We start from the raw sequence: 20,222 nt of genomic DNA, 5'->3' as shown, positions 1-20,222 counted from the left end.
GTCTTTGCTGTACAGATGCAACAGGGATGAGTGCAGGACTCCAGAGGTGAATGTGGAACTGCAGAGATGGCTGTTTCTTTCCTAGATTCTTGTTTGCCTCCTTCCTGCTCTGGAACATTTCTTCCTTATTACTCTAAATTAACGGTATCCTTCTTCCTCTGGCCCCTGAATGCAGTTCTCTCCATTCTCTCTGCTTCTTCAAAGTTCAAAGCAAATTTATTATGGAAGTACATATATGTCGTGATATACAACCATGAGATTCATTTTCTTGCAGACCATTTCTTTCAACTATCTAATCTAGGTTAATTGCAGTCTTACTTTTAATTACTAATTCCCCCTCCTTTCTCTCCATTCCTTCCCTTTGTTTTCAATCTGGATTACTGTTCCTCTCCAATTCCTTTGAACACACTATTTCTACTCTTCCATATTCTCAACTCTCAAAATTCATTAGCGTAAGCACTTCGTGCATTGCAACTGCTCAGGGTGGCAGTTGTATTTTGTCATTTCCTGATGTTATAACATGCCTTATTTGTGATTTAACAGCAAACTGCTTTGTCATAATCTGATAGCATTGCCTGTGCCCTAAACCATTTGAACCTGGAGTACTTTGACTGCTTCTGAACAATTTTCACTTTGGTGAAAATTTAAATTAACAGGACATAGAGGGTGATGCAAGAATGTACAAAGAAGCGAAGGTTAGCGACATATAAGAAAGGGGAGACTATCAATGTACAAGAATGGGATTGGTGGCAGTACAGATCAAGATGATTTTTTTTCATTAGTGCCCAATAAACCTAAAGAAGGACGACTCTTGAAGCTTACAGATGAATGTTTTCTAGGCAAGGGAGGGCATAAGACAGGACTCTGTGTAGCTGGAGTTAATCTATGAAGAGGAATGGGCTTGTACAATATGTTACTTTCTTTCTTAGTAAAAGTTGAAACTGTAGTAAGTAGTACGTTCTCTGAGGCCAGCACTGCCATTCAAAGTCTTCTTGCCTGGCCCACTCTTTGGCTTCATCTGCTCTTTCCTACCCAATATCCTAAAGACTGACAGTCTATCTCAGCTTTGAATGTACTAGTGAATTAGCCGCCATGTTGCTCTTGGGTAGAGAACTCCAAAGGTTCATAAATGACTAGAGAAGAGCTTCTTTCTTTTACGGTATTAAATGTGAAACCCGTTACGTCCAAGCTATAGACCCTAGGTCTATATTCCCTTTCACTAGAGAGACACTTTGTGTCTAATCTGTCAAGGCCCCTTAAATACTTATATGTTTAAAAACAATCCTTTCATGCTTCAAATTTCCAGACAGTATAGGTCTAATCTGCTTAAACTTTCCTTTATGAATCTTTGTTTTCCTGGAAATAAGGAGACCAAAATTGTACATGATTCTCCTCACCACAGCCCTGTATAATGCTGCCCTGTTTGTTCTTTTACCTGTCTCCTTCCAATGACAACAAAAACCCATTTGCCTTTCTGGTTACTTGCTATACTTGTGCATTCATCTTACACCATCTAAGTAGTATTTTGCTTTTCTTTTCTGCCTAACAGTGTGGATCATTTCCCATACCTCCACATTAAACTCAATTTATATTTCACATTAGTGATAGAAAAAAAAACTTCTTAATGCTACAAGTTCAATTTACTTCTATACACAGCTCTCTGCAAAATAATGTCTATCTGTCTCAGCTTTAACAAATTGAGTTTTTTTCTGACTGATTAATTTATTTGAGCTTTTATCCTAACTTTAATTATATTTCATGATGTAACATTTACTGAAAAACTTATGTTAAATTTTGTCTTATATTTTGCAGTGCCGGAAGGGTTAAGTAGCTTGTTGGGCCTATTCCATACTAGTTTATAAGATGAATGTGGATGGAATGACAGAAGGAAATTATGAGGGATGGGTTAAATATTTTAATCATTAAATAGCCCATTGCTCCAACTAAACTTTTCTCATTTCCTTTTAATGTTTATTAAAATATTTCATAAATTAGCTCTAAATTAAGTGACTGAGCCTTGTAAACTTTAGTCATTGTTATTGCAACAGTCTGGGTAGGATTACATCTTTGAAGAAATAAAAATGAAGCAGATGGTGTTCACATGCTAAGAAGTTTCATTTAGTAACTCTTGTATTACAAATGATAAAAATGGGAAAAGCAAGAAAACTATTAATGTAGTTTTATTAATAAATACATCCTGTTTTAAGGAATCAGGTGTTACTTCCACAAATCAAGAAAGAGTTCATGAGTATTTTGTAAATGGTCTGCATTGTGCATCCTATTCTAAAACACACATTACAGAATCTGGAGAATAAATTGATGCCATCACTTTTGAAAAGAAACTGCAAAAAATACACTGCTCATCACCTCTGACCCCCTTTCCCTCCTGCACTCTCTCCAAGGAAGGAAGCTATCATAACTCTTCTACCAAAAATCCCAAAAACTGCAGAAACCCAGAGCTAATTCTTTAACATATTTAAATGTCTTCTGTCTAAACTGTGATGTATTTTGCTGACGCTTCGAGGATCATGCTACATAGAGAAGAGAGCAGTCAGTTTGATTTAGATAAATTCTACAATTGCTACCTCCATCGAAAAGCTTGTTTCGATGATAGCCAGTAACTGGCACTTCAGGGTAAAGGAAAGACATTGAACTATGGAAACAATATTCGACTTTTCAACTACTTGAATGGGCTTGGAGGAAATTTGTTCTTGTAAAGATTATCCAAAGCACAAAATTCACAGATCAAATTATGTTTGAAAAAGTAAGATGTCCATAAAGGTTGCTAATAAAATAAATCTTCCTTGAGAGTATAAGTTTGCTGCCATTAGTGAAAGAAGAAAAAAGGTTTAATAGGTCTGCAGAAATGTTTAATATAATAGGTATTGCCATATCAGAGGTAATAAAAGCAACATTCCAAATAATATAGAAAAGTGAGTTAAGCAATTTGTTGCAAAGCAAATGCATACTATTTTTGAGTAGGTAAATGGACTACTTTCACAAGAGTAGGCATAAAGTCTTTAACAGTTTAGTTTATTTGGATGAACCCATATCCATATCTTTTAAATCCTTTGTTCCAAAAGCAATCTTGCTTATCAGGTGCTATTATTTCAACACAAGTAGGTTTTGCTGTAAATGTTCCACATGCTGGAATTGCTAGCTTAATTCCACACATTTATCATTTCCCATAATAAATTGCAGCCTTCTGAAAATCCAACATTCATATCCCAGAGGATATGTGTTGGATGCCTTAGTTCTGAAGTTATGAGAACAGTACTGTTTGAACATTATTTTGTTGAATGTTAATAGACATACTGTGTGAGTTGGGCATTAAAATGGGCTGGGAGTAGAATGTATCTTTGTATGATTCCAGGAATCATAAAATATCAACAAAATAGCACAAACTTTAATCAATATGTTAAACATTTACAGGGTGTAACATAAGGATTGGAGAGTACACATAAAGTTAAAGGTACAAGTTAAAATACCACAGCAACATTTGGAAGCAGAGACATGAACTGTTTTAAAATGCATTACACATTGAAACATTTACAGAGTTACCAACCATGTACGTAAAATTAGGATTTGCGGGAAATACTGCTTGTTCATGTTAGTTTAAAAACTCCCTTACACATGGTGCATCAAAACATTGCATTTTTGAGACCTCTTACAATATGAAGGGCTTACTTTATTTAATTACTTGTCAGAACGTTGATTTTGTTGATCATGCCAGAAAAAAGTTGGAAAACAGAGGAACACTGATAACAGAAATTCTGGTAATTTTGTGTTGTAGTTATGCTGAATGCTGATACTTGCTGCCATTTCTCCTGGAAAGTCAGCTTCATATGTAAATTTACATATTTACATGTGTAAATATGCTAAAATCAGGATTTCAACAGCACAACAGTTTGTATTTACGTGAAGTCTAGAAGAACATCCCATAGGGTTGGAGGTCAAAAGGTTACAAGTAATAAGTCGCATCTTATTTGGGAGAATGGAGGTAATTATGCAGATAGGTTTACAGAAATCGTTAAAGCATATGAAGGGAGAAAATGAAGAACAAGTTTTCAGAGAAGTGATCAAATTCAATATAGAATGCTGAAGGAAGATTTTTATCATGTGAAACTCACTCTCACTGGTAGAGATTGAAGTAAATAGTGAAAACAAAGTAAATATGAATACTCAGTTCTGATGTGGGTTGCAATCTGAAACATTGGTAATCCCTTTCCTCCCCAAAGACCCTGTTCCTCTGAAGGATTGATTGTTGTGCAAGGATCTAAGTGAGGAAAGGATAGAGGGTTACACTGAGAAATTTAAATGAGGATTGTTGGGAAGAGGGTTAAGTGGAACCTGGCCACCAGCATGAACAGATCACAGCAAATTCCATACGATGTATCATAGGTAAAACCATGTACATAAGGATGTTAGACACTTATTAGCAATATTGGATTCTTGTTCTAAAATGTTTTTGGTGGCTTAAATTTTGCAGTTTAAAAATAAAGATTACTGATGTTCAAAGCTATGAAGAGGGAATACTGATTTGTGTTCTTGTGTTCCTTTCCACAGCCAAATAGTAGTGGTCAAGTAGTGGGCAAAGTGCCTGGTCATTTTACATCAGTACTGGCTCCCTCACCCCATCATGGCATGTCCAGACCGGTGACCCTGGCCATGTCTTCAGACACTAAACCCATCACTACATCAACCGAAGGTGAGGCATCATCATCCCCCTCATCCAGTAAGTACCATTAAGTTAGATGAGGTGTTACCCTGTGGTTATAAATTCCTGATGCAGGAATAGAATTCACATTCATGAGGTAACTAATATAATATCTTGTAAAAGTATTTTTCACTGAGTTACATGCGCTTAGTTAAACTGGTTTGTCTTGCCTTTTATGCTTTTCTCTCTCATTTGCATTATTAAAACAGAACCTAAAATATGCAAACACAATAGAGTGGCAATAATTTTGCACAGCCAATTTGATGAAGAGGGCTAATTCTTGTGAACTAATGAATTTCAGTAAAGGTCTGCTTATTTGACCGTTAACTTATCAGCTTCTTCAAAACAATGAATTGCATTGGATGGAGATATAATTATACTTGAACTTTTGATTTTACGGTAATAATAAATTATTCCAGAAAATTTGGTTTGTGGCAGCTGCAACCTACAATTGAAACGGTATTATGAGCTTTGACTGACCACAGCAAATTTCAAGAGAGCAGTCTCAGACTGTATTAATGATGAAAATCAGATGTGCTGGAACGTGCTGAGATAGATCATCTCTTTCCCAAGTACTGTGGTTAAACTGCCACACTGTGTTCTGATTCTCTGTCTGGATGAAGTTAACAAAGGCTCACTAATGGGTTCCGTGGGAGACTGTCAGCAATGAAATAAGAGAACAATGTCTTCTTTTGAGAAAACCTCCAGACAGCTGCGACTTGTGTACTAATTGATTTGCTGTGGCTTTGCAGCTTCTCAGCTGTTCAGACCCGTGTCTGGTCACGTATAAAGTACAGGTAGTTGTCCTGAGCCCAAGAATTAAAGGTGAGCTTACGATGAATGCTGTACGTGCATATTTTTTTCCTTAACCCAAAGCATCTGTCGTGGGCTTTATTGGAACAGCTATACTGTTGAGATTTGTAAGATGTATTCTTATAGAATGATTTTCATTTCAAAGTCAATTAAGAAGTTTTATTTGTGGCTGACCAGGCACTTATGGTTTGAGCAAATTTGTCCATTTCTTAATAAAGACAGTGTAAAAGCAGCAGAGATTCCCCAGTGGTTTTTCAGGCTTACATAGTGAGTAGCTGAATAATACCAGCTCAGTTGCAAAAGCCCTCAGTTTAATCCTCCATCTGTGTTTAGTTAGTTGATCACACAATAGTAGGGTAGTGGCTTTTACAATTGACCTCAGTGTTCCTGGTTAGGAAAGTTAATATTTGCCATGGGTCATTCTCCTCACTGCCACTCTCTAATCTTTGGTTTTGGGTGAAGACAAGATAAAGCCAGAACCTGTGACTGAACCATTTGCCAACACTTTGAATCCAGAGCTTTTCAATAACATTAGCTATCTAGCAAGGTACCTGGAGCCACTTGGCAGCCACAGACTCTGCTCCAGACAAGGAAGGAAAGGACAGGATAAATAACTTGGTTCCAAAAGCTAAAATCAGTAACAATAAAATAAAATTAGTCTCACTATTTCAAAATGTGATTTTCTTCTAGATTTTAATTTTTTTTACATACTGAGGGTCTTTTGCTTATCATTTCCATTCAAACCAGCTTTTGGGGTAGCATGGTATTGTAGCAGTTAGCACAAAGGTTTACAGAGCCAGTTGTAAAATTGGGGTTCAATTCCTGCGAATATCTGGAAAGAGCTTGTACATTCTCCTTGTAACTGTGTGGGTCTCCTCTGGTGCTCCAGTTTCCTCCCACATTCCAAAAATGTATGGTTAGGGTTAGTGAGTTGTGGGCATGCAATGCTGTGATGGAAGGGTGGCCACATTTGCAGGCTGCCCAGCACCATCCTCACTGATTTGATTTGATTTGGTGCAAACAACATATTTCACTGTCGGCTTCGGTGTGCATGTGACAAATAATGCTAATCTTTCATAAACCATAGAGCAAACAGCTTTAGTACGGGAAAAAGAGAAACTGCTAGAAATCACTTAGCAGGTTAGGAAAAGACAAAGGAAACATTCAAGATCAGTGATCTCTCACCAGAAATAGAAAAAAATAAGAGAGAAAGCAAGTTTCAAGATGCAGAAAAAGGAGCAGAAAGAAAATGGCCTCTAGAGTAGGGATGGAAGCAGGAGCAATTGAATGATAAAATTGTTAATAGTACAAGTTAAGGAATGTAGGAATCAGATGAACAAAACAATAAAAGAAAGGTCAGGTAGAGTTAAAACATCAGAATTATTACATAAGCTGGTTGTACCTTGGAGATTGTATTAAACATAGATGAAATGTTTGTACCACTTTAAACTTTACTCAACAGGTGGTAAATTGAGGACAATTAGAGTGGGATAGAAAAGCAAAAGTGTAGACAACCGGAAACTCTGCTCACATTTACAATCTAAATAGAATGTTTCGCGTTGCCAATTTGTATTGAAGTGCAGTAATTTTTGATAAGCAGTACTCCGTAGCCTTTGCAATACACATTTATTTTGCTTCAGCATTTTGTGCACCTTTTGGAAATTGATGTAAAACCACCAGTTAAGCCTGAAAAGGCAGGTGAAGTCCAAAACTATAAACTAATCAAAGATTATAAGTAGAAAAGAAAGATGATCCTGACAGGTGATTTGTTCTCTTTCCTGTTTTATATGACATTCAACCAAATCTTCAAATCATAAGACCATAGATCATAAGAGATAGGAGCAGAATTAGGCCATTTGGCCCATCAAATCTTCTCCACCTTTAAATCATAGCTGAACCTTTTTTCTTCTCCTCAGCACCATTCCCCAGCCTTTTCCCCATAGCCTTTGATGTCATGTCCGATCACGAACCTACCAAGCTCTGCCTTAAATACCCCTAATGAATTGGCCTCCACAAATGTCTATGGTTGTAAATTCCACAAATTCACCACCTTCTGTAAAGAAATATCCCTGCACCTCTGTTTAAGTAGATGCCCGTCTATCCTGAGGCTGTGCCCTCTTGTCCTTGACTCCCACACCATGGGAAACATCTCTTCCACATCTACTTTGTCTAGGCCTTTCAGCATTTGAAAGGTTTCAATGAGATCCCTCCTCATCCTTCAAAATTCCAGCGAGTACAGACCCAGAGCCATCAAATGTTCCTCCTATGATAACCCTTTCATTCCTGGAGTGATTACTCAGAAATTTGCCCTTGCTGTGGTAAAGCTGCATGGTTCAGTGGTAGCTGTGTGCCCCACTGCATTAGAATATACAGGCTATTTAAAGTAGTCAAATGAATTTTGGAAAATATAATGGAATGTGCATCTGCAACCAAGCACCACAAAATGGCTGGAGATAAATTTCTAAGCAAGCTTTTGTTCAAATGTTGAGTTCATGCTGTTTTTCATTGCGATCACAAATTTTATGTATAAATGCCCGTATTTTCCATCCTTAAAAATATTACAGCTGTCAGTTTATTCATAAAGATGGTTTTCCTGAAAGAAGAGATGTTCCTTGCTCTACTCTGATGGCATGTCTCCAGCAGTTCAATCATTCTGTTAAGCAATTTATTTAACCTTTAGTAGTTGGATTGGACCATTCCCTGTGTTCTGAGAACCAAAAACCAAAAATGTACTGAAATTTGCTAATTCGATTTGGCAATAATAAAAGCATGATGACACCCATTGAAATCTAAGCCATAGAGCAATCTTCAGAATCACACCAGAACACATTACAAAGAAAAAAAGATTAATTTTGTTAAACTAAGTATTGCACTGATTACATTGTATTCCACTGTATGTGATTTCATTTAGCAGATGTTAACTCATTAAAGAAAATTAATGCCTTCTCTTAAAAAGGCAGACAATCAAATGTCTCGTTGAATAAATTCTTCTGTTAGTATTGCCAGGAGCAATACTTAAGCTTAGTTACCCCTACTATTGAGATAGGCATAGGTACCAGTTGTTAATTTTTGCAGAGCATTTTCTTAAAGCCCAAAGCAAATTACTGCAGATCTTGGAAATACAAGGAATATCTGTAGAGCTATCTAGCTCACTGAATACTTCAACTACTTCTATTTTATCTTCAACTTAAAACTATATTTTGCTTCGATATCTGAGAAATTTGCCATATACAACAGTTTGCTTTAATAATGCAATGAAAGGTGTGTATATAACAGTTTATAAAAGGTCTGTTGAATTGATTCTAACTTTTCGTGATTTCTGACCAGCCTATACAGGTTCAGGTACACCCCCTGCCAACCGGCAATTTGTGGGACTCAGCTCCAGGGACCCAGCCTTTTTACACCAGCAGCAGGTGGGCAAAATTCCTGTCACTCTTTGTCTCGATATATATACATATACAGATCCATATTGTTAGCACACCACAGATGACCAAAGCCTTTTGCACCATAGAACTGTTGGTGAGAAATCAAGACGTGAACTTGGCCTATACTTGCCTCTACAGAAGTGAATACCACTTCCCCTCCCCACTCCAAAACATAATGAGGCTCTGGTTGTGATGAGAATCCTAATGTGGCTCCTATTGCTTCGTTAACTGTAGGATAAACAAGAGTTCACAACAGCATTATTGATCACACTGTTACTGTTTTCCATGTGCATTGCTATGGGAGTGTTGACTGCTTTAGTGGTGGTGACACGTAGCTGCTAAATTTTGAGATCAGAAGAGCTTAAGAGTTCAACTACATGTAAACCAGCTAACACTCCTGTAAGTTTATTAAAAAATAAGCCAAAACCCTTTCCCATAATTATCTGACCTTCTGTCAGCAGGTGTCGCAAACCAACAGAGAAATCAGTTAAATGGTTGGTGAAAAAAAATTACAAGGATACTGGAAAATAATGGGGAGCTAATAGAGAATCATTGGGATGAATGTTCTCCTCCGTTCTCTAATAGCATGCATCATTTGGTTTGAATCTGGAGTCAGCAGATTTCCATGAAACTTTCCAAGGTTGAATTTTCTCCATCATTTTAGCAGACTTCCTTCATGGAAGGGATAGATGACTTAACTTGTTCATTATAGTGATTTATAAGTAAAACAAGCAGGCATAATGATATATCAATGGGAAAAAAACTACACATTATTTACGATAAATTTTGTGAATCATTTTAAGACTGCAGAACTCATTTCATTCAAAGAAGACAAATGCAATATTGTTGATAGTGAGTGAGTTAGAGGAGAAGGGCACAACTGAATTGTCAAGGGCTCTGACTGGGATTGCCTTTGGTCTTCAGATAGTGTGTGTCCTCAAACGCCACTGATGCAAAGTTTCATCACATAAAGTAAAAGGAGACTGAGAAACTTCCAAAATCCCATGGAAACAAATAGATTAGTTTAGACTGTACTAAGGTCGGTATGGATGTGGTGTTCTAAGGGTCCATTTTTGTGCTGTATGATTCAATTAATCCACAATAGGTATCCTTATTGATGATGTTCTGAATTATTTGAAAATCCAATAAATTAGTTATTTTGTCCCTACACAGAAATTGTCAAAATGCATAAATATCTGTGGTGATTGGTAAATATGATTTATGTACAAATCATGAGGCATCTCCCTGTCACTGTTCTCGCATACTGAAACATATTCAGATAGTCAATTAAAATTGTCTTCCTTTCATTAAATTGTATGGCTTCAGTATTAATAGGCAACATCCATATAAACATTGCAGTATTTGGCAGAGTCTTCTAACATAAATCAACATTTAATAAAACGGCTTAAGTGTAAACACTCCTTGAAAAATGGTTGAACTAAATAGCAGACTTGATGGACATAGCCATGGTAAATCGAGAATGCAGCATCCATGACAAATTGATGGCTTCAACATTAACTTTGCAATAAAGTGCATGCATATGTCCATTATTGCTTAAATAAATGTATCTTTGCCAAAATAATCTCAAGTGCTCATTTGTGAACATCTGAACACCAACCACAAAAGCCACAAAGTAATAATTAGTGGTTTTGCTTCTCTGTCCTTCCCTGTCATATTTATTTGTAATCACTCCTTACAATTTTCCCTTCTAATATCTTTGATTAAATTTCCCTTAAAATAGTCAGATTTTCAAAATAAAAGCACCACATTCATCTCAAGCTTAATGCATGGTATATTGATCCTGCAAGAAGATATTGCAGGTAATACTGCTAGAAAATGAGAAGAACAAATGAATTTAAGACATAGCCGCTTATGGTCATTTTTCAAAGGCAGCTTTAGTTGAGTGAATGAGGTAATTTTGGCACATTGCCCCTCTATTAGTCACCCAGGTATATGTTGCTGCAAAGAGCATAAATTAACCCTGAAGCAGCAATATAAGGTTGTTGAGTAGATTGTGCTATAAGGTATACATAGGATTTTTTCCTATCTCTATGCCAGCCTCTATTAACAGCTCTTTGATTTGAAGCCTCGTCTTCACTTTTGCTAGATGTTTCATGTTCAGGAACCACCAGTCCTCGTTTTGCTTATGATTTTTATTCTGGAAAGCATAAGTATCTTGTGGTTTTGTTAGTGAATGCAATCTGAAGCAACTTCACCTGTTAGAAGCTCTTATAATCATGCACTATTCTAAACTAATGGGATTTCATGCACAATCAAATTCTTCCTAGAAAATGATCATAAACATTAAATGCATTGCAGCGTTGTTATTGAAAGCTCTTGCACTTTGAATTACATCCCCCTCCCCAAAACAAAATCACATTTCATAGCCACAGCAGAATCGATTCATAAAAGCAAAACGTCAAACTCCTGTAAGTTAGGTCTTTGATGCTGCATTGTCATTCCTAATGTAGTTTCAATTTCTGTATTGCACATGACAAGATCAAAACAACGTAGACCCAATAAAAGCAGAAACATGAGAATAAATTTGTATTTTCTTCTTTCCGTGTTCTTCCCGAAGCACTATCACTTCAGAATTAACCACTCCAAATCCAAATTTAATGCTTATTTAATAGAAGTTAAGTATTTCATATTCTATGAATTTTATTTTTTCATTAATCAAGATGGATTTAAATACAATACTGAAATTATCTAGTGTCTAGATTTAATATAGTCATAATAAAGTATAATTTACACACTTATAATTTCTCTGTAACTTGTAAACAGTCTTTCATACTAGACTTTCAAACTAAGTGGCAATCATTCAGTTTATCTGTATTTTAAATTCACTAGAAGCCATCAGAAATGACATTAACAGCATTGTTCATTTCCCTTATGCAAATTTTTGGAACAAAAATGCTGTTATCAATTTGTCTGAACTGTATAGCTTAGAAATAGATGTAAGTTAATCATACAAAGCAGCTGGTGGTTTTGCAATATGTACGAAGTAGCATTAACAGATCTAGCATGAAATAAAAGATTGCAGTCTGTCAGAAATGAGCTTTAATTGACAGACTGCGTTAGGTGGTGGTACATTTTAAATACATAACCAGCATTGGTAATTTCTGCACTTACATTAACATTAATTGTGGAACAAAAATTGAAAATGTCAAGAGACTTTTGTAAGTAAGCACTTCCAATATTTATTTTTGTACATGTGGCATAGCATTGTAGTTTATGATCTTGAAGACAAAGTGAGGGCAAATGAATTGGAGACAGACCCTATTTGATGCTCTAGAGATGTGAACTTGGAAGAAAGTTTATGCTGCTTATCTAATTTATGGTGTTGGATACTTATTCCTTTGTACTTACAGAGCAAAAAAAATTGTAAGTAAGTAGAAAGGTTGGAATAAATCAACAAAGTAAATATTCATCATTATATATGAGCCAAGAAAAGGGAAAACAATAATAGGAAGAATGAGTTGATATGTCTTTTTATCAGCAGATATTTTAATAGGTGGTGACCCTTAGTATAAAATAACATCAGTTGTGTAACTTATTCCCTCTACTGTTGCTGCCTGCATTGTGATTTATAATAACTGCGGTATGATATCATGTGACCATATGCTATTTTATGACATTGTTAAGTGGCTTGTGTTCCAAGGAAAACCTGGACTTTTTCTACAGATGGACTGTGGACAGTAAAGCAATGTCGCACCAACATTGCGATAAGCTGTATATTTTTACCACTTCTACAGTTACTTCATTTGAATAAAAGTGCAATGAAGTTGCTTACAAGAAGCAGAATTCAAGATTACATGAATCATTCAGGTTTACTAATAAATAGTATTGCACTGAACTCCTTGGGTGCTCTGAGCAGAGAAATATTTACTAATATTTCACACTGTAATCTTTACTTTTAGAAAGTACCAAACCACAAATTTCAGAAGGTAATTCTTTAACAAAGCATATTGTAATGGGAAATGTATCAATTGAACAAATAAAATTTTGAGAGTACCCTTTCATAATTCTGTTGTCAATTGATCCAAAATATAATCCCACCAGCTATCTAAACAAAGTATCTTAGTGAATGTTTGTGGGGTCAGCCTGTTAACTTGGGGCAACTATCAATGGTTGATTAATGTCTTTGTATGCAGATATGTTAGTCACTGCAAAGCTGATCTGTTGAAACTGGTCGTTCCTTTTCAAAGTGATGCAAACGTGGCAGAATGCACAGAGAAAGACAGGACATGGCTTATAGTTTTCTAACTACTTAGAGCTCTTTCATCTGTCAGTATAAAGGAAGTCTGAATCTTGATGGGAATCTATAGCCATGGTCTCTGTCTGACATCTGTGGCATGGCCGTTAATCAAGCAGCATGAGGTAGTTGGTGGCAGTTTGTTGCAGTGTCTATCTATAACTAATTAGAGCATACAAAATGGGTCTGCCACACTCATCGAAACAGCAACAAGCAAAATCCGTACACTGCTTGCTCTGTCTGTATATGTAGTTAATTGGCCAGTCAGGTTAATGAGCAATTGTAACAATTAGAAATGAATAGCATCACATTAAAAATATTACAGGGTATCAAGTGAGCAAATTGCATTTACACCAGAAAATCTTCACTTTTTAAAGAGTGAGATTACTTTATACTTACTGTAAATTCAGCATCACAGTTTTAAAATTTGAACCAGCAAATGGAAATGTGAACAATGTATAGACTGTGAATATGTATGTAGTATTAGCATTTACATGGAGCTATATGTAACAAGCACAGGAGTGAATCCATTCATTAAAAAACAGACCCCTCTTTTCTCCCTTACTGGTTTGATATTTCTAAAGGCAATTACCAAAATCAATTTTCCCTACATACTGCAAAACATGACTTATTTCTAGGTGTTGCTGATTAAGTGTCACCTATACTTAGTATAGTGAAGCCTGAAATAGTATTTATTAACTGAACTGAAGTGTGATGTGAATTAAATTCATGCATTCTGGAACAGATCCAGTTTTCCAATGTTATACACTTCATTAATACAAGATAAAGACCCCAAACTGAGGGAAGTTCAGTAGTTCTTCCATTAGATATCTGATATGGATGAAACCTGGATACTTACCTGGGCACTCAAAGAGATATAATAAGGTGTAATCTATACTTAGTGACAGGAATCTATTTGGCATTTAGCAAATTTTGTTAATTAGAAGATAATTATTTATTTTAGGGATAAAGAATTAGTATTCATAATGTTAAATTTGACTGACAACCCCCCAACTTGGTAAAGAAGCTGTTCTCAAATATTTTATCTATCAAAATGGAATTGCTATACCATCGAATGTAATACATAATGATTTGGTCAAACCTGATAGCTGATAGGTTGTATTTGAAATTAAGCCCACATTTTCAGGTGCTATTTCTTGATCTCCAGGTGAGCAATGATTCGTCACTGAAGTTTCGGTCTATTTGTTAGGTTTGCATGATTGATGAAAAGATCAGAATGCAAAATAGAATTGGTTGTACAAAATGGAGCCCTGCCATAATTGACACGCCACTAGCTAACCCCTGTCACTCTTCTGGAGCATCTCACAGGGAACAGCTGTAGCAGCACAAATGTAGCACAGCACATATTGGAGACCTGTAATTGTCTTCAGCTACCAGGATGAGTCCTACATTTCTGTGATTACTTTTGGTTGCAATACAATGCATGAGTCATGTTCTTCCATTTGAAAAATTAACGTGCATATTTCTCTGGCTTTAATTCACCAAAGATGATAAAAAAACACATTAGTCAAGAATAATCTGACTTGTAAGCTACATTTTAGAATTGTTGGATTGTATTTTTTTCTTTCAAGTTTAGTGCTTGGTGGAAGTGATGGACTCACAAAGAATGCAGCTGTATTGATAACATGGTGAATGGAAAATCACACCAATGTAAGATAGCTCTTCCCCCACAGGGAACTTTTCAGGAGTGCAAGGAAGTGTGCTGCATTCAGGATCCCACAGGCTCTGTGTTCTCATTGTGTTCTGGCATATGATTGGCAGTTTGACATAAAGACAAATCACAGGACTACCAAGGTGACGGTTGAATGTATAGATATAGTGAGGAGGAAGTTGGGTCACGTTCCACATATGCTTCATCTAAAGGAAGTGGAGAAAGGAAACTGCAGTCAAAATGTTGATGGGCCATGGAAAATCAGGCTTGTCTAAGTTCATGGACTTCCTGTCCCTCCTGGCATTTCAAACTAAATCTGTCCATTTTTGTTGTCCTTTCTTGAGAGCAAATACCCATATTTTCTTTGTGTTTCTTCACACTTTAGCTGTTTATGGCAATAATTGAAAGAGATGGTTTGAAAATATTTTGGTACTGCTATGTAATTCAACATTCTAGTGAGCATAAGCAAATTCCTTGTTCTATTTTGACTCAGTGTTCTCCATAATTGGACATTAGCTACTTTGTTAAAGTGTATTTAAGATGTGTTTACTTGTTCTTAGTGAACAGTTAGCACTTGTTACTGTTATAAAACTGCTTTAGTGGCATTTAAAAATAAATTGAAATTACTTTTAGAGATAACATACTTCAGTAGGCATTGTTCTGTCAAATTTCAATGCATTAGTATCAAATATGTATATTAAAATATATTTGTTTTGTGGGACAGGTTAATATAAAGCACACAAGTGCCTATTAATACTATGGGAGGGTATATTTTAATAGCAATTACGGGTGACATGTACAATCTGTACAATGGCACATTTGTCAAACTCCTTACTGTTTATTTCATTGTTATGAATATGGTGCTGGGTTAATAGAGGACCAAGCAACAGCTATTTTAAAGAGAAAATTCATGCCGAAATGGTTCTGTGATACTGTATCTTGTTTTGCTGGGCATATTGGAAGAGAAAATTTTAACAATAGCTAAAGCTGCCCATTAACATGCAAGGACACAGAGCTGAAAAAATGCTAAAAACATGCCACGTGGCTATTTAATATTATATTTCATTCCACTCAATAGAAGGTAGTTTAAACTTGTGTCTTGAAGGTACAGAAGAATTGTGGCAGTAACATTGACCACGACTTTACTCTGCCATGTGCAGAGTGTTGTGCTCACCATACAGGGGGGTGGAATTAATGCCATTAAAACTTCCACCCAGATTGAGATGCCAGTGCATTGGGAACATGCTTTGGGATCTCAACGTGTTTCAGGATGTATATGCAGTCTGCAGACCAGTCATTTTCAGCTTTGAGACTCTGGTGGATAACCCAGGCATTTTATTTTGTGGAAGAAGAGCACTAGATGATTCTGGCCAGCACTGACTAAGGCCACGTCTCACATCTAAAAGAGGAGGTGTCTCTGGCTGTGGCAGTCAATGGAAGTTATTCCCCACATTGTAACATTTCTTGGATGAGAAGGAACCCCCAAGTTTTCGTCCACAGTTGGTTCATTGGCTGAGGTGAAGAGCAAAAGATAAGTACTTCTCCACAGGAAGCCAGACATAATGTTTCAGTAGGAGGAGGTTGCAATCCAGGAATAAAATGCCAGGGTCCTGTATACAGAGGCGTAGTCACCAAGATTTGCCTTCTGCTTAGGCCATGAGACAAAAACACTTGTTGTTGCTTCTCTCATCTTCTAATAATCTCCATCAGTGAGTATAACCTTACCTGACATTTATTTTCTGCACCGTATCACCACATGCTTTTCATGGCTTTAAGCATTGCACCTACATCTCACAACACACTGCTATGAATTCAACATTGGCAGGCAAATCCTGCAGCCCCTCCAGCACAATCATGCTCTCTCTTGCAGAAGACTGTACCAGATTGGCAAGAACACGGCTATTTCCATCACTATGGAAAGTATGATTATCAATGAGACCGTAGCCAACAGTGATATAGAGATCACTGAAGAAAATGGCAAGTTCATAACTCTTCTTTCTCAGATCCCACATTCTTCTTATTCCATCATCTGTTCATTCACCACTGTCATTGAATTGAAATGAATTTTATTATTTACATCCTTTATATACATGAGTAAAACTCTTTATATTACGTCTCCATCTAAATGTGCAATGTGCAATTATAGTAATTTATAATAAATAGTATGTACAACAAGATAGTCAATATAACATAGAAATACAGTTGCATCAGCATGAATTAAGCAGTCTGATGGCCTGGTGGAAGAAGCTGTCCCGGAGCCTGTTTGTCTTGGCTTACCGTACACCTGCGATACCATTTCCCAGATAGCAGCAGCTGGAGCAGTTTGTGGTTGGGATGACTTAAGTCCCCAATGATCCTTCAGGCCCTTTTGATACATCTGTCTTTGTAAATATCCTGAACAGTGGGAAGTTCACATCTACAGATGTGCTGGGCTGTCCGCACCACTCTCTGCAGAGTCCTGCGATTGAGAGAAATACGGTTCCCATACCAGGCAGTGACACAGCCAGTCAGGATGCTCTCACTTGTGCCCCTATAGAAAGTTCTTAGAATTTGGGGGGGGGGGGCATACCAAACTTCTTCAACCACCTGAGGTGAAAGAGGTGCTGTTGTGCCTTTTTCACCACACAGCCAGTATGTACAGACCATGTGAGATCCTCGATGATGTTTATGCCGAGGAACTTAAAGCTGTTCACCCTCTGAACCCTACATCTATTGATGTCTATAGGGGTTAGCCTGTCTCCATTTTTCCTGTAGTCCACAACCGGCTTCTTTGTTTATGTTTCCTTGAGGGAGAGGTTGTTTTCTTGACACCACTGTGTCAAGGTGATGAAGTGTGCTGAGAAGGAAAATTCATGCAGTGAATAGAGCATACAGAAAGTCCTGCAGTAGGGTTTCAACTGAAATAAACATCAATTTCTTTCCTTCCACAGATGCTGCTTGACAAGCTAAGTTCATACAGCAGGTTGTCTGTCGCTCATATATCAAACAGGCTGTGTCTTGGATAGTTTCAAGTGTCAGTGGGTGTTGTGAGGCCCTCATCCAAGCAAGTGGTAATGATTCCATTGTGCCCCTAACTTGTAGATTGCGGATTATGGAAAGGCTTTATGAGGTCATTTGGCTTTCTCACTGCAGGATCCCAGTCTCCAAAGTGTGATTATAAACACAGAAATTGAGAGACTAGTCCGGTTAAGTTTTTGATCAGCAGTAAACCTGGGCTCTTGCCAATGATGGATTGCACAGTGGTGTTTCCTTTTGAATATCAAGAGTAAGTGACTAGACGCTATTATTACATGTGACACAGGTGTTGGTTGCCCTGAAGCTACAGTGTAGTCCATACAGCCAAGACCTGCTTCACTTTTTGAGCATTGGCAGTTCTGTTTGACTTTGCTTTAATGGAGTTGCTGAACATGTCTCTTCCTGAGTGCATACAGCAAAGGATGTGAAAATCACCTTCTTCATTGCTGCTTGTTCTCTTCTTCTCCTCTACAGCCACTGGCGAGGGATACCTATGTGATCTCAATTTCATTCCTGGATTCAGTAGACTCATGGTGGTTCAGTGATATAATGGTCTTTTATGATTAGACCATTGTATTCAAGTAGCCCTGAGAGGGATCAGGAACTGGCATGCTGTTGTCCCCATAAACCTTGTCTACCAAGCAGCCATCCAGTGGTCAGGAGTACAGGGTGATTATGTGGACTCCTTCAGAGTCTAGCATTGATTTGTTGTTATTATATGGGTTTGCATTCTGAGTGAAGTTTTTGAGCCAATGTACCCGCATTCAATCATACAATGCATTGTTGGGAAGCTCACCATATAGCCAAATCACTGTGCTGCTCTTGAAAAGAAGATGAATTTGTCTTTCTTGGATAAGAGAGGCCTGCTACTTCAGGCACAGAGAGCTACATACTGTGATACTTTGCAGTTTAACCAGAATCTCTCTAGGATGATTCTTCAAGAGAAGGAATAATGATGATCACTTCCAGGTGCAGAATAGTCCATGTATCATTGTATGGCTTAGGACAAAGTGTAACCTTGAAGAAGTGGGGTTTCAGTTGTTATTGTCACCATTCAGGTCCACATACTATGTCTGCCACCTAAACACCTTTGCTTGATAATCTACCTTCACCATCCCTTGTGTTTTGTCTCTTCTGGTGGATCTCCTTGTTCAGCAGACCATCCCTTTCTCCTCTATATTCCTATCATGTGCACCTATTGATTTTGTGGCAGAGAGCACCTATTTGTGCCATGAACAAAGGTGTTTAAAGAGATGGAACAATCAAATCCTGCCGCAGCATTGTCTACAAGTTTGACAGGACCGCTTGCAGATCAGTATCAGCAGCTTCTCTCCAACAAGCTGGAAGACAACAAACTTTCAAAAACATTCAGCTGTCCTTTAAATAGTGAAGATTGAAATGGGGGTTCTTCTTGTGCAAAACATCGAAAATTTCCTGTGCCATGAACACAGTGGCCTGGATCCACCTCACATTCTCTCTGTCCTAGCTTGTCTGCTTGGGTCTGAACTTGCTAGCTGAGAGTGTCCTTGATAAGACCCCACCCTCACACCATGTAATTTAGTCCTATAAATGCACCAAAAACTTCCCCATCCACGCAACAGCTGAGAAAACCTTTTGACAGACGGACTTTAAATGCTCCTTGCCTTTATTGTCAAGGTGGTGGAGAATTCCAAATATTTCTGAATGCCCAAAAGCACACAGCAACTATTCTCTGAGGAATAAATACATCTCCAAACTGTATGAACTAATTATGGAACATTTTAAAGTAACCAAAAACATTAAAGTAAATGCCAGTAATCACTGTAAACTCATTTTGAACTTTATTCCTGACATCTACAATATATCAGTTGAAGTGAGCAAGGGAACCTCAGCAAATTTGTACTCTGTCGTTGGTTACGAGTGGAGTTCAGTAATACAATGTACTATCGAGTTCACCGTGAAGAAATTTAACAGATCTGAGTCTTCCTTATTCAAATGGACGTGTTCCAAGGTCCAGATCCTGCTTTCATTTACAAGGCTAAATGTTAGTAGTTTGTCAAGAGGTCAGAAAGATTCAGCAAACAGCATTAGCAGGGCCACAGTATCCCTATTTATTGGTGCCAGTTCAAAGTCAAAAATCAAAGTTAAGTTTATTCTCGTATGCATAGATGCAATGAAACACTTGCAACAGAATTACAGGCACCATATAAGCAGCATTCACATGAAAAAATAAATAAAACACAATGTTTACAAGAATGAATACAATTAGAATAAAGTATATTTTAATGCAAAGTGGTCATTGCTTTGCTAATCTGTAGAGATTATGATGGTCCACATGGTTGAAGA

At 37.2% G+C, this 20,222-nt stretch overlaps 1 protein-coding gene across 6 annotated transcripts in view; it reads left to right on the top strand.

Annotated features, from left to right (window-relative positions):
• The window catches only part of LOC132396779 (nuclear factor 1 B-type-like), a 286,826-nt gene that overhangs the window by 209,852 nt on the left and 56,752 nt on the right, over positions 1–20,222 (top strand). For 4 of the 6 annotated variants that reach the window (XM_059974675.1, XM_059974673.1, XM_059974677.1 and 1 more), the window contains 2 exons: positions 4,567–4,735; positions 8,858–8,943. In XM_059974675.1, the coding sequence (XP_059830658.1) occupies positions 4,567–4,735; positions 8,858–8,943 (255 nt within the window). The remainder of the gene's footprint in view (positions 1–4,566; positions 4,736–8,857; positions 8,944–20,222) is intronic. The other 2 variants (XM_059974674.1, XM_059974678.1) reach the window with 1 other exon arrangement.

This window comes from Hypanus sabinus, chromosome 7 (genome assembly GCF_030144855.1).
Source record: "Hypanus sabinus isolate sHypSab1 chromosome 7, sHypSab1.hap1, whole genome shotgun sequence".
Classification (NCBI taxonomy): domain Eukaryota; kingdom Metazoa; phylum Chordata; class Chondrichthyes; order Myliobatiformes; family Dasyatidae; genus Hypanus; species Hypanus sabinus.
Note: the sequence above shows the minus strand (reverse complement) of the source record. Positions and strands in the feature narration are given on the sequence as shown.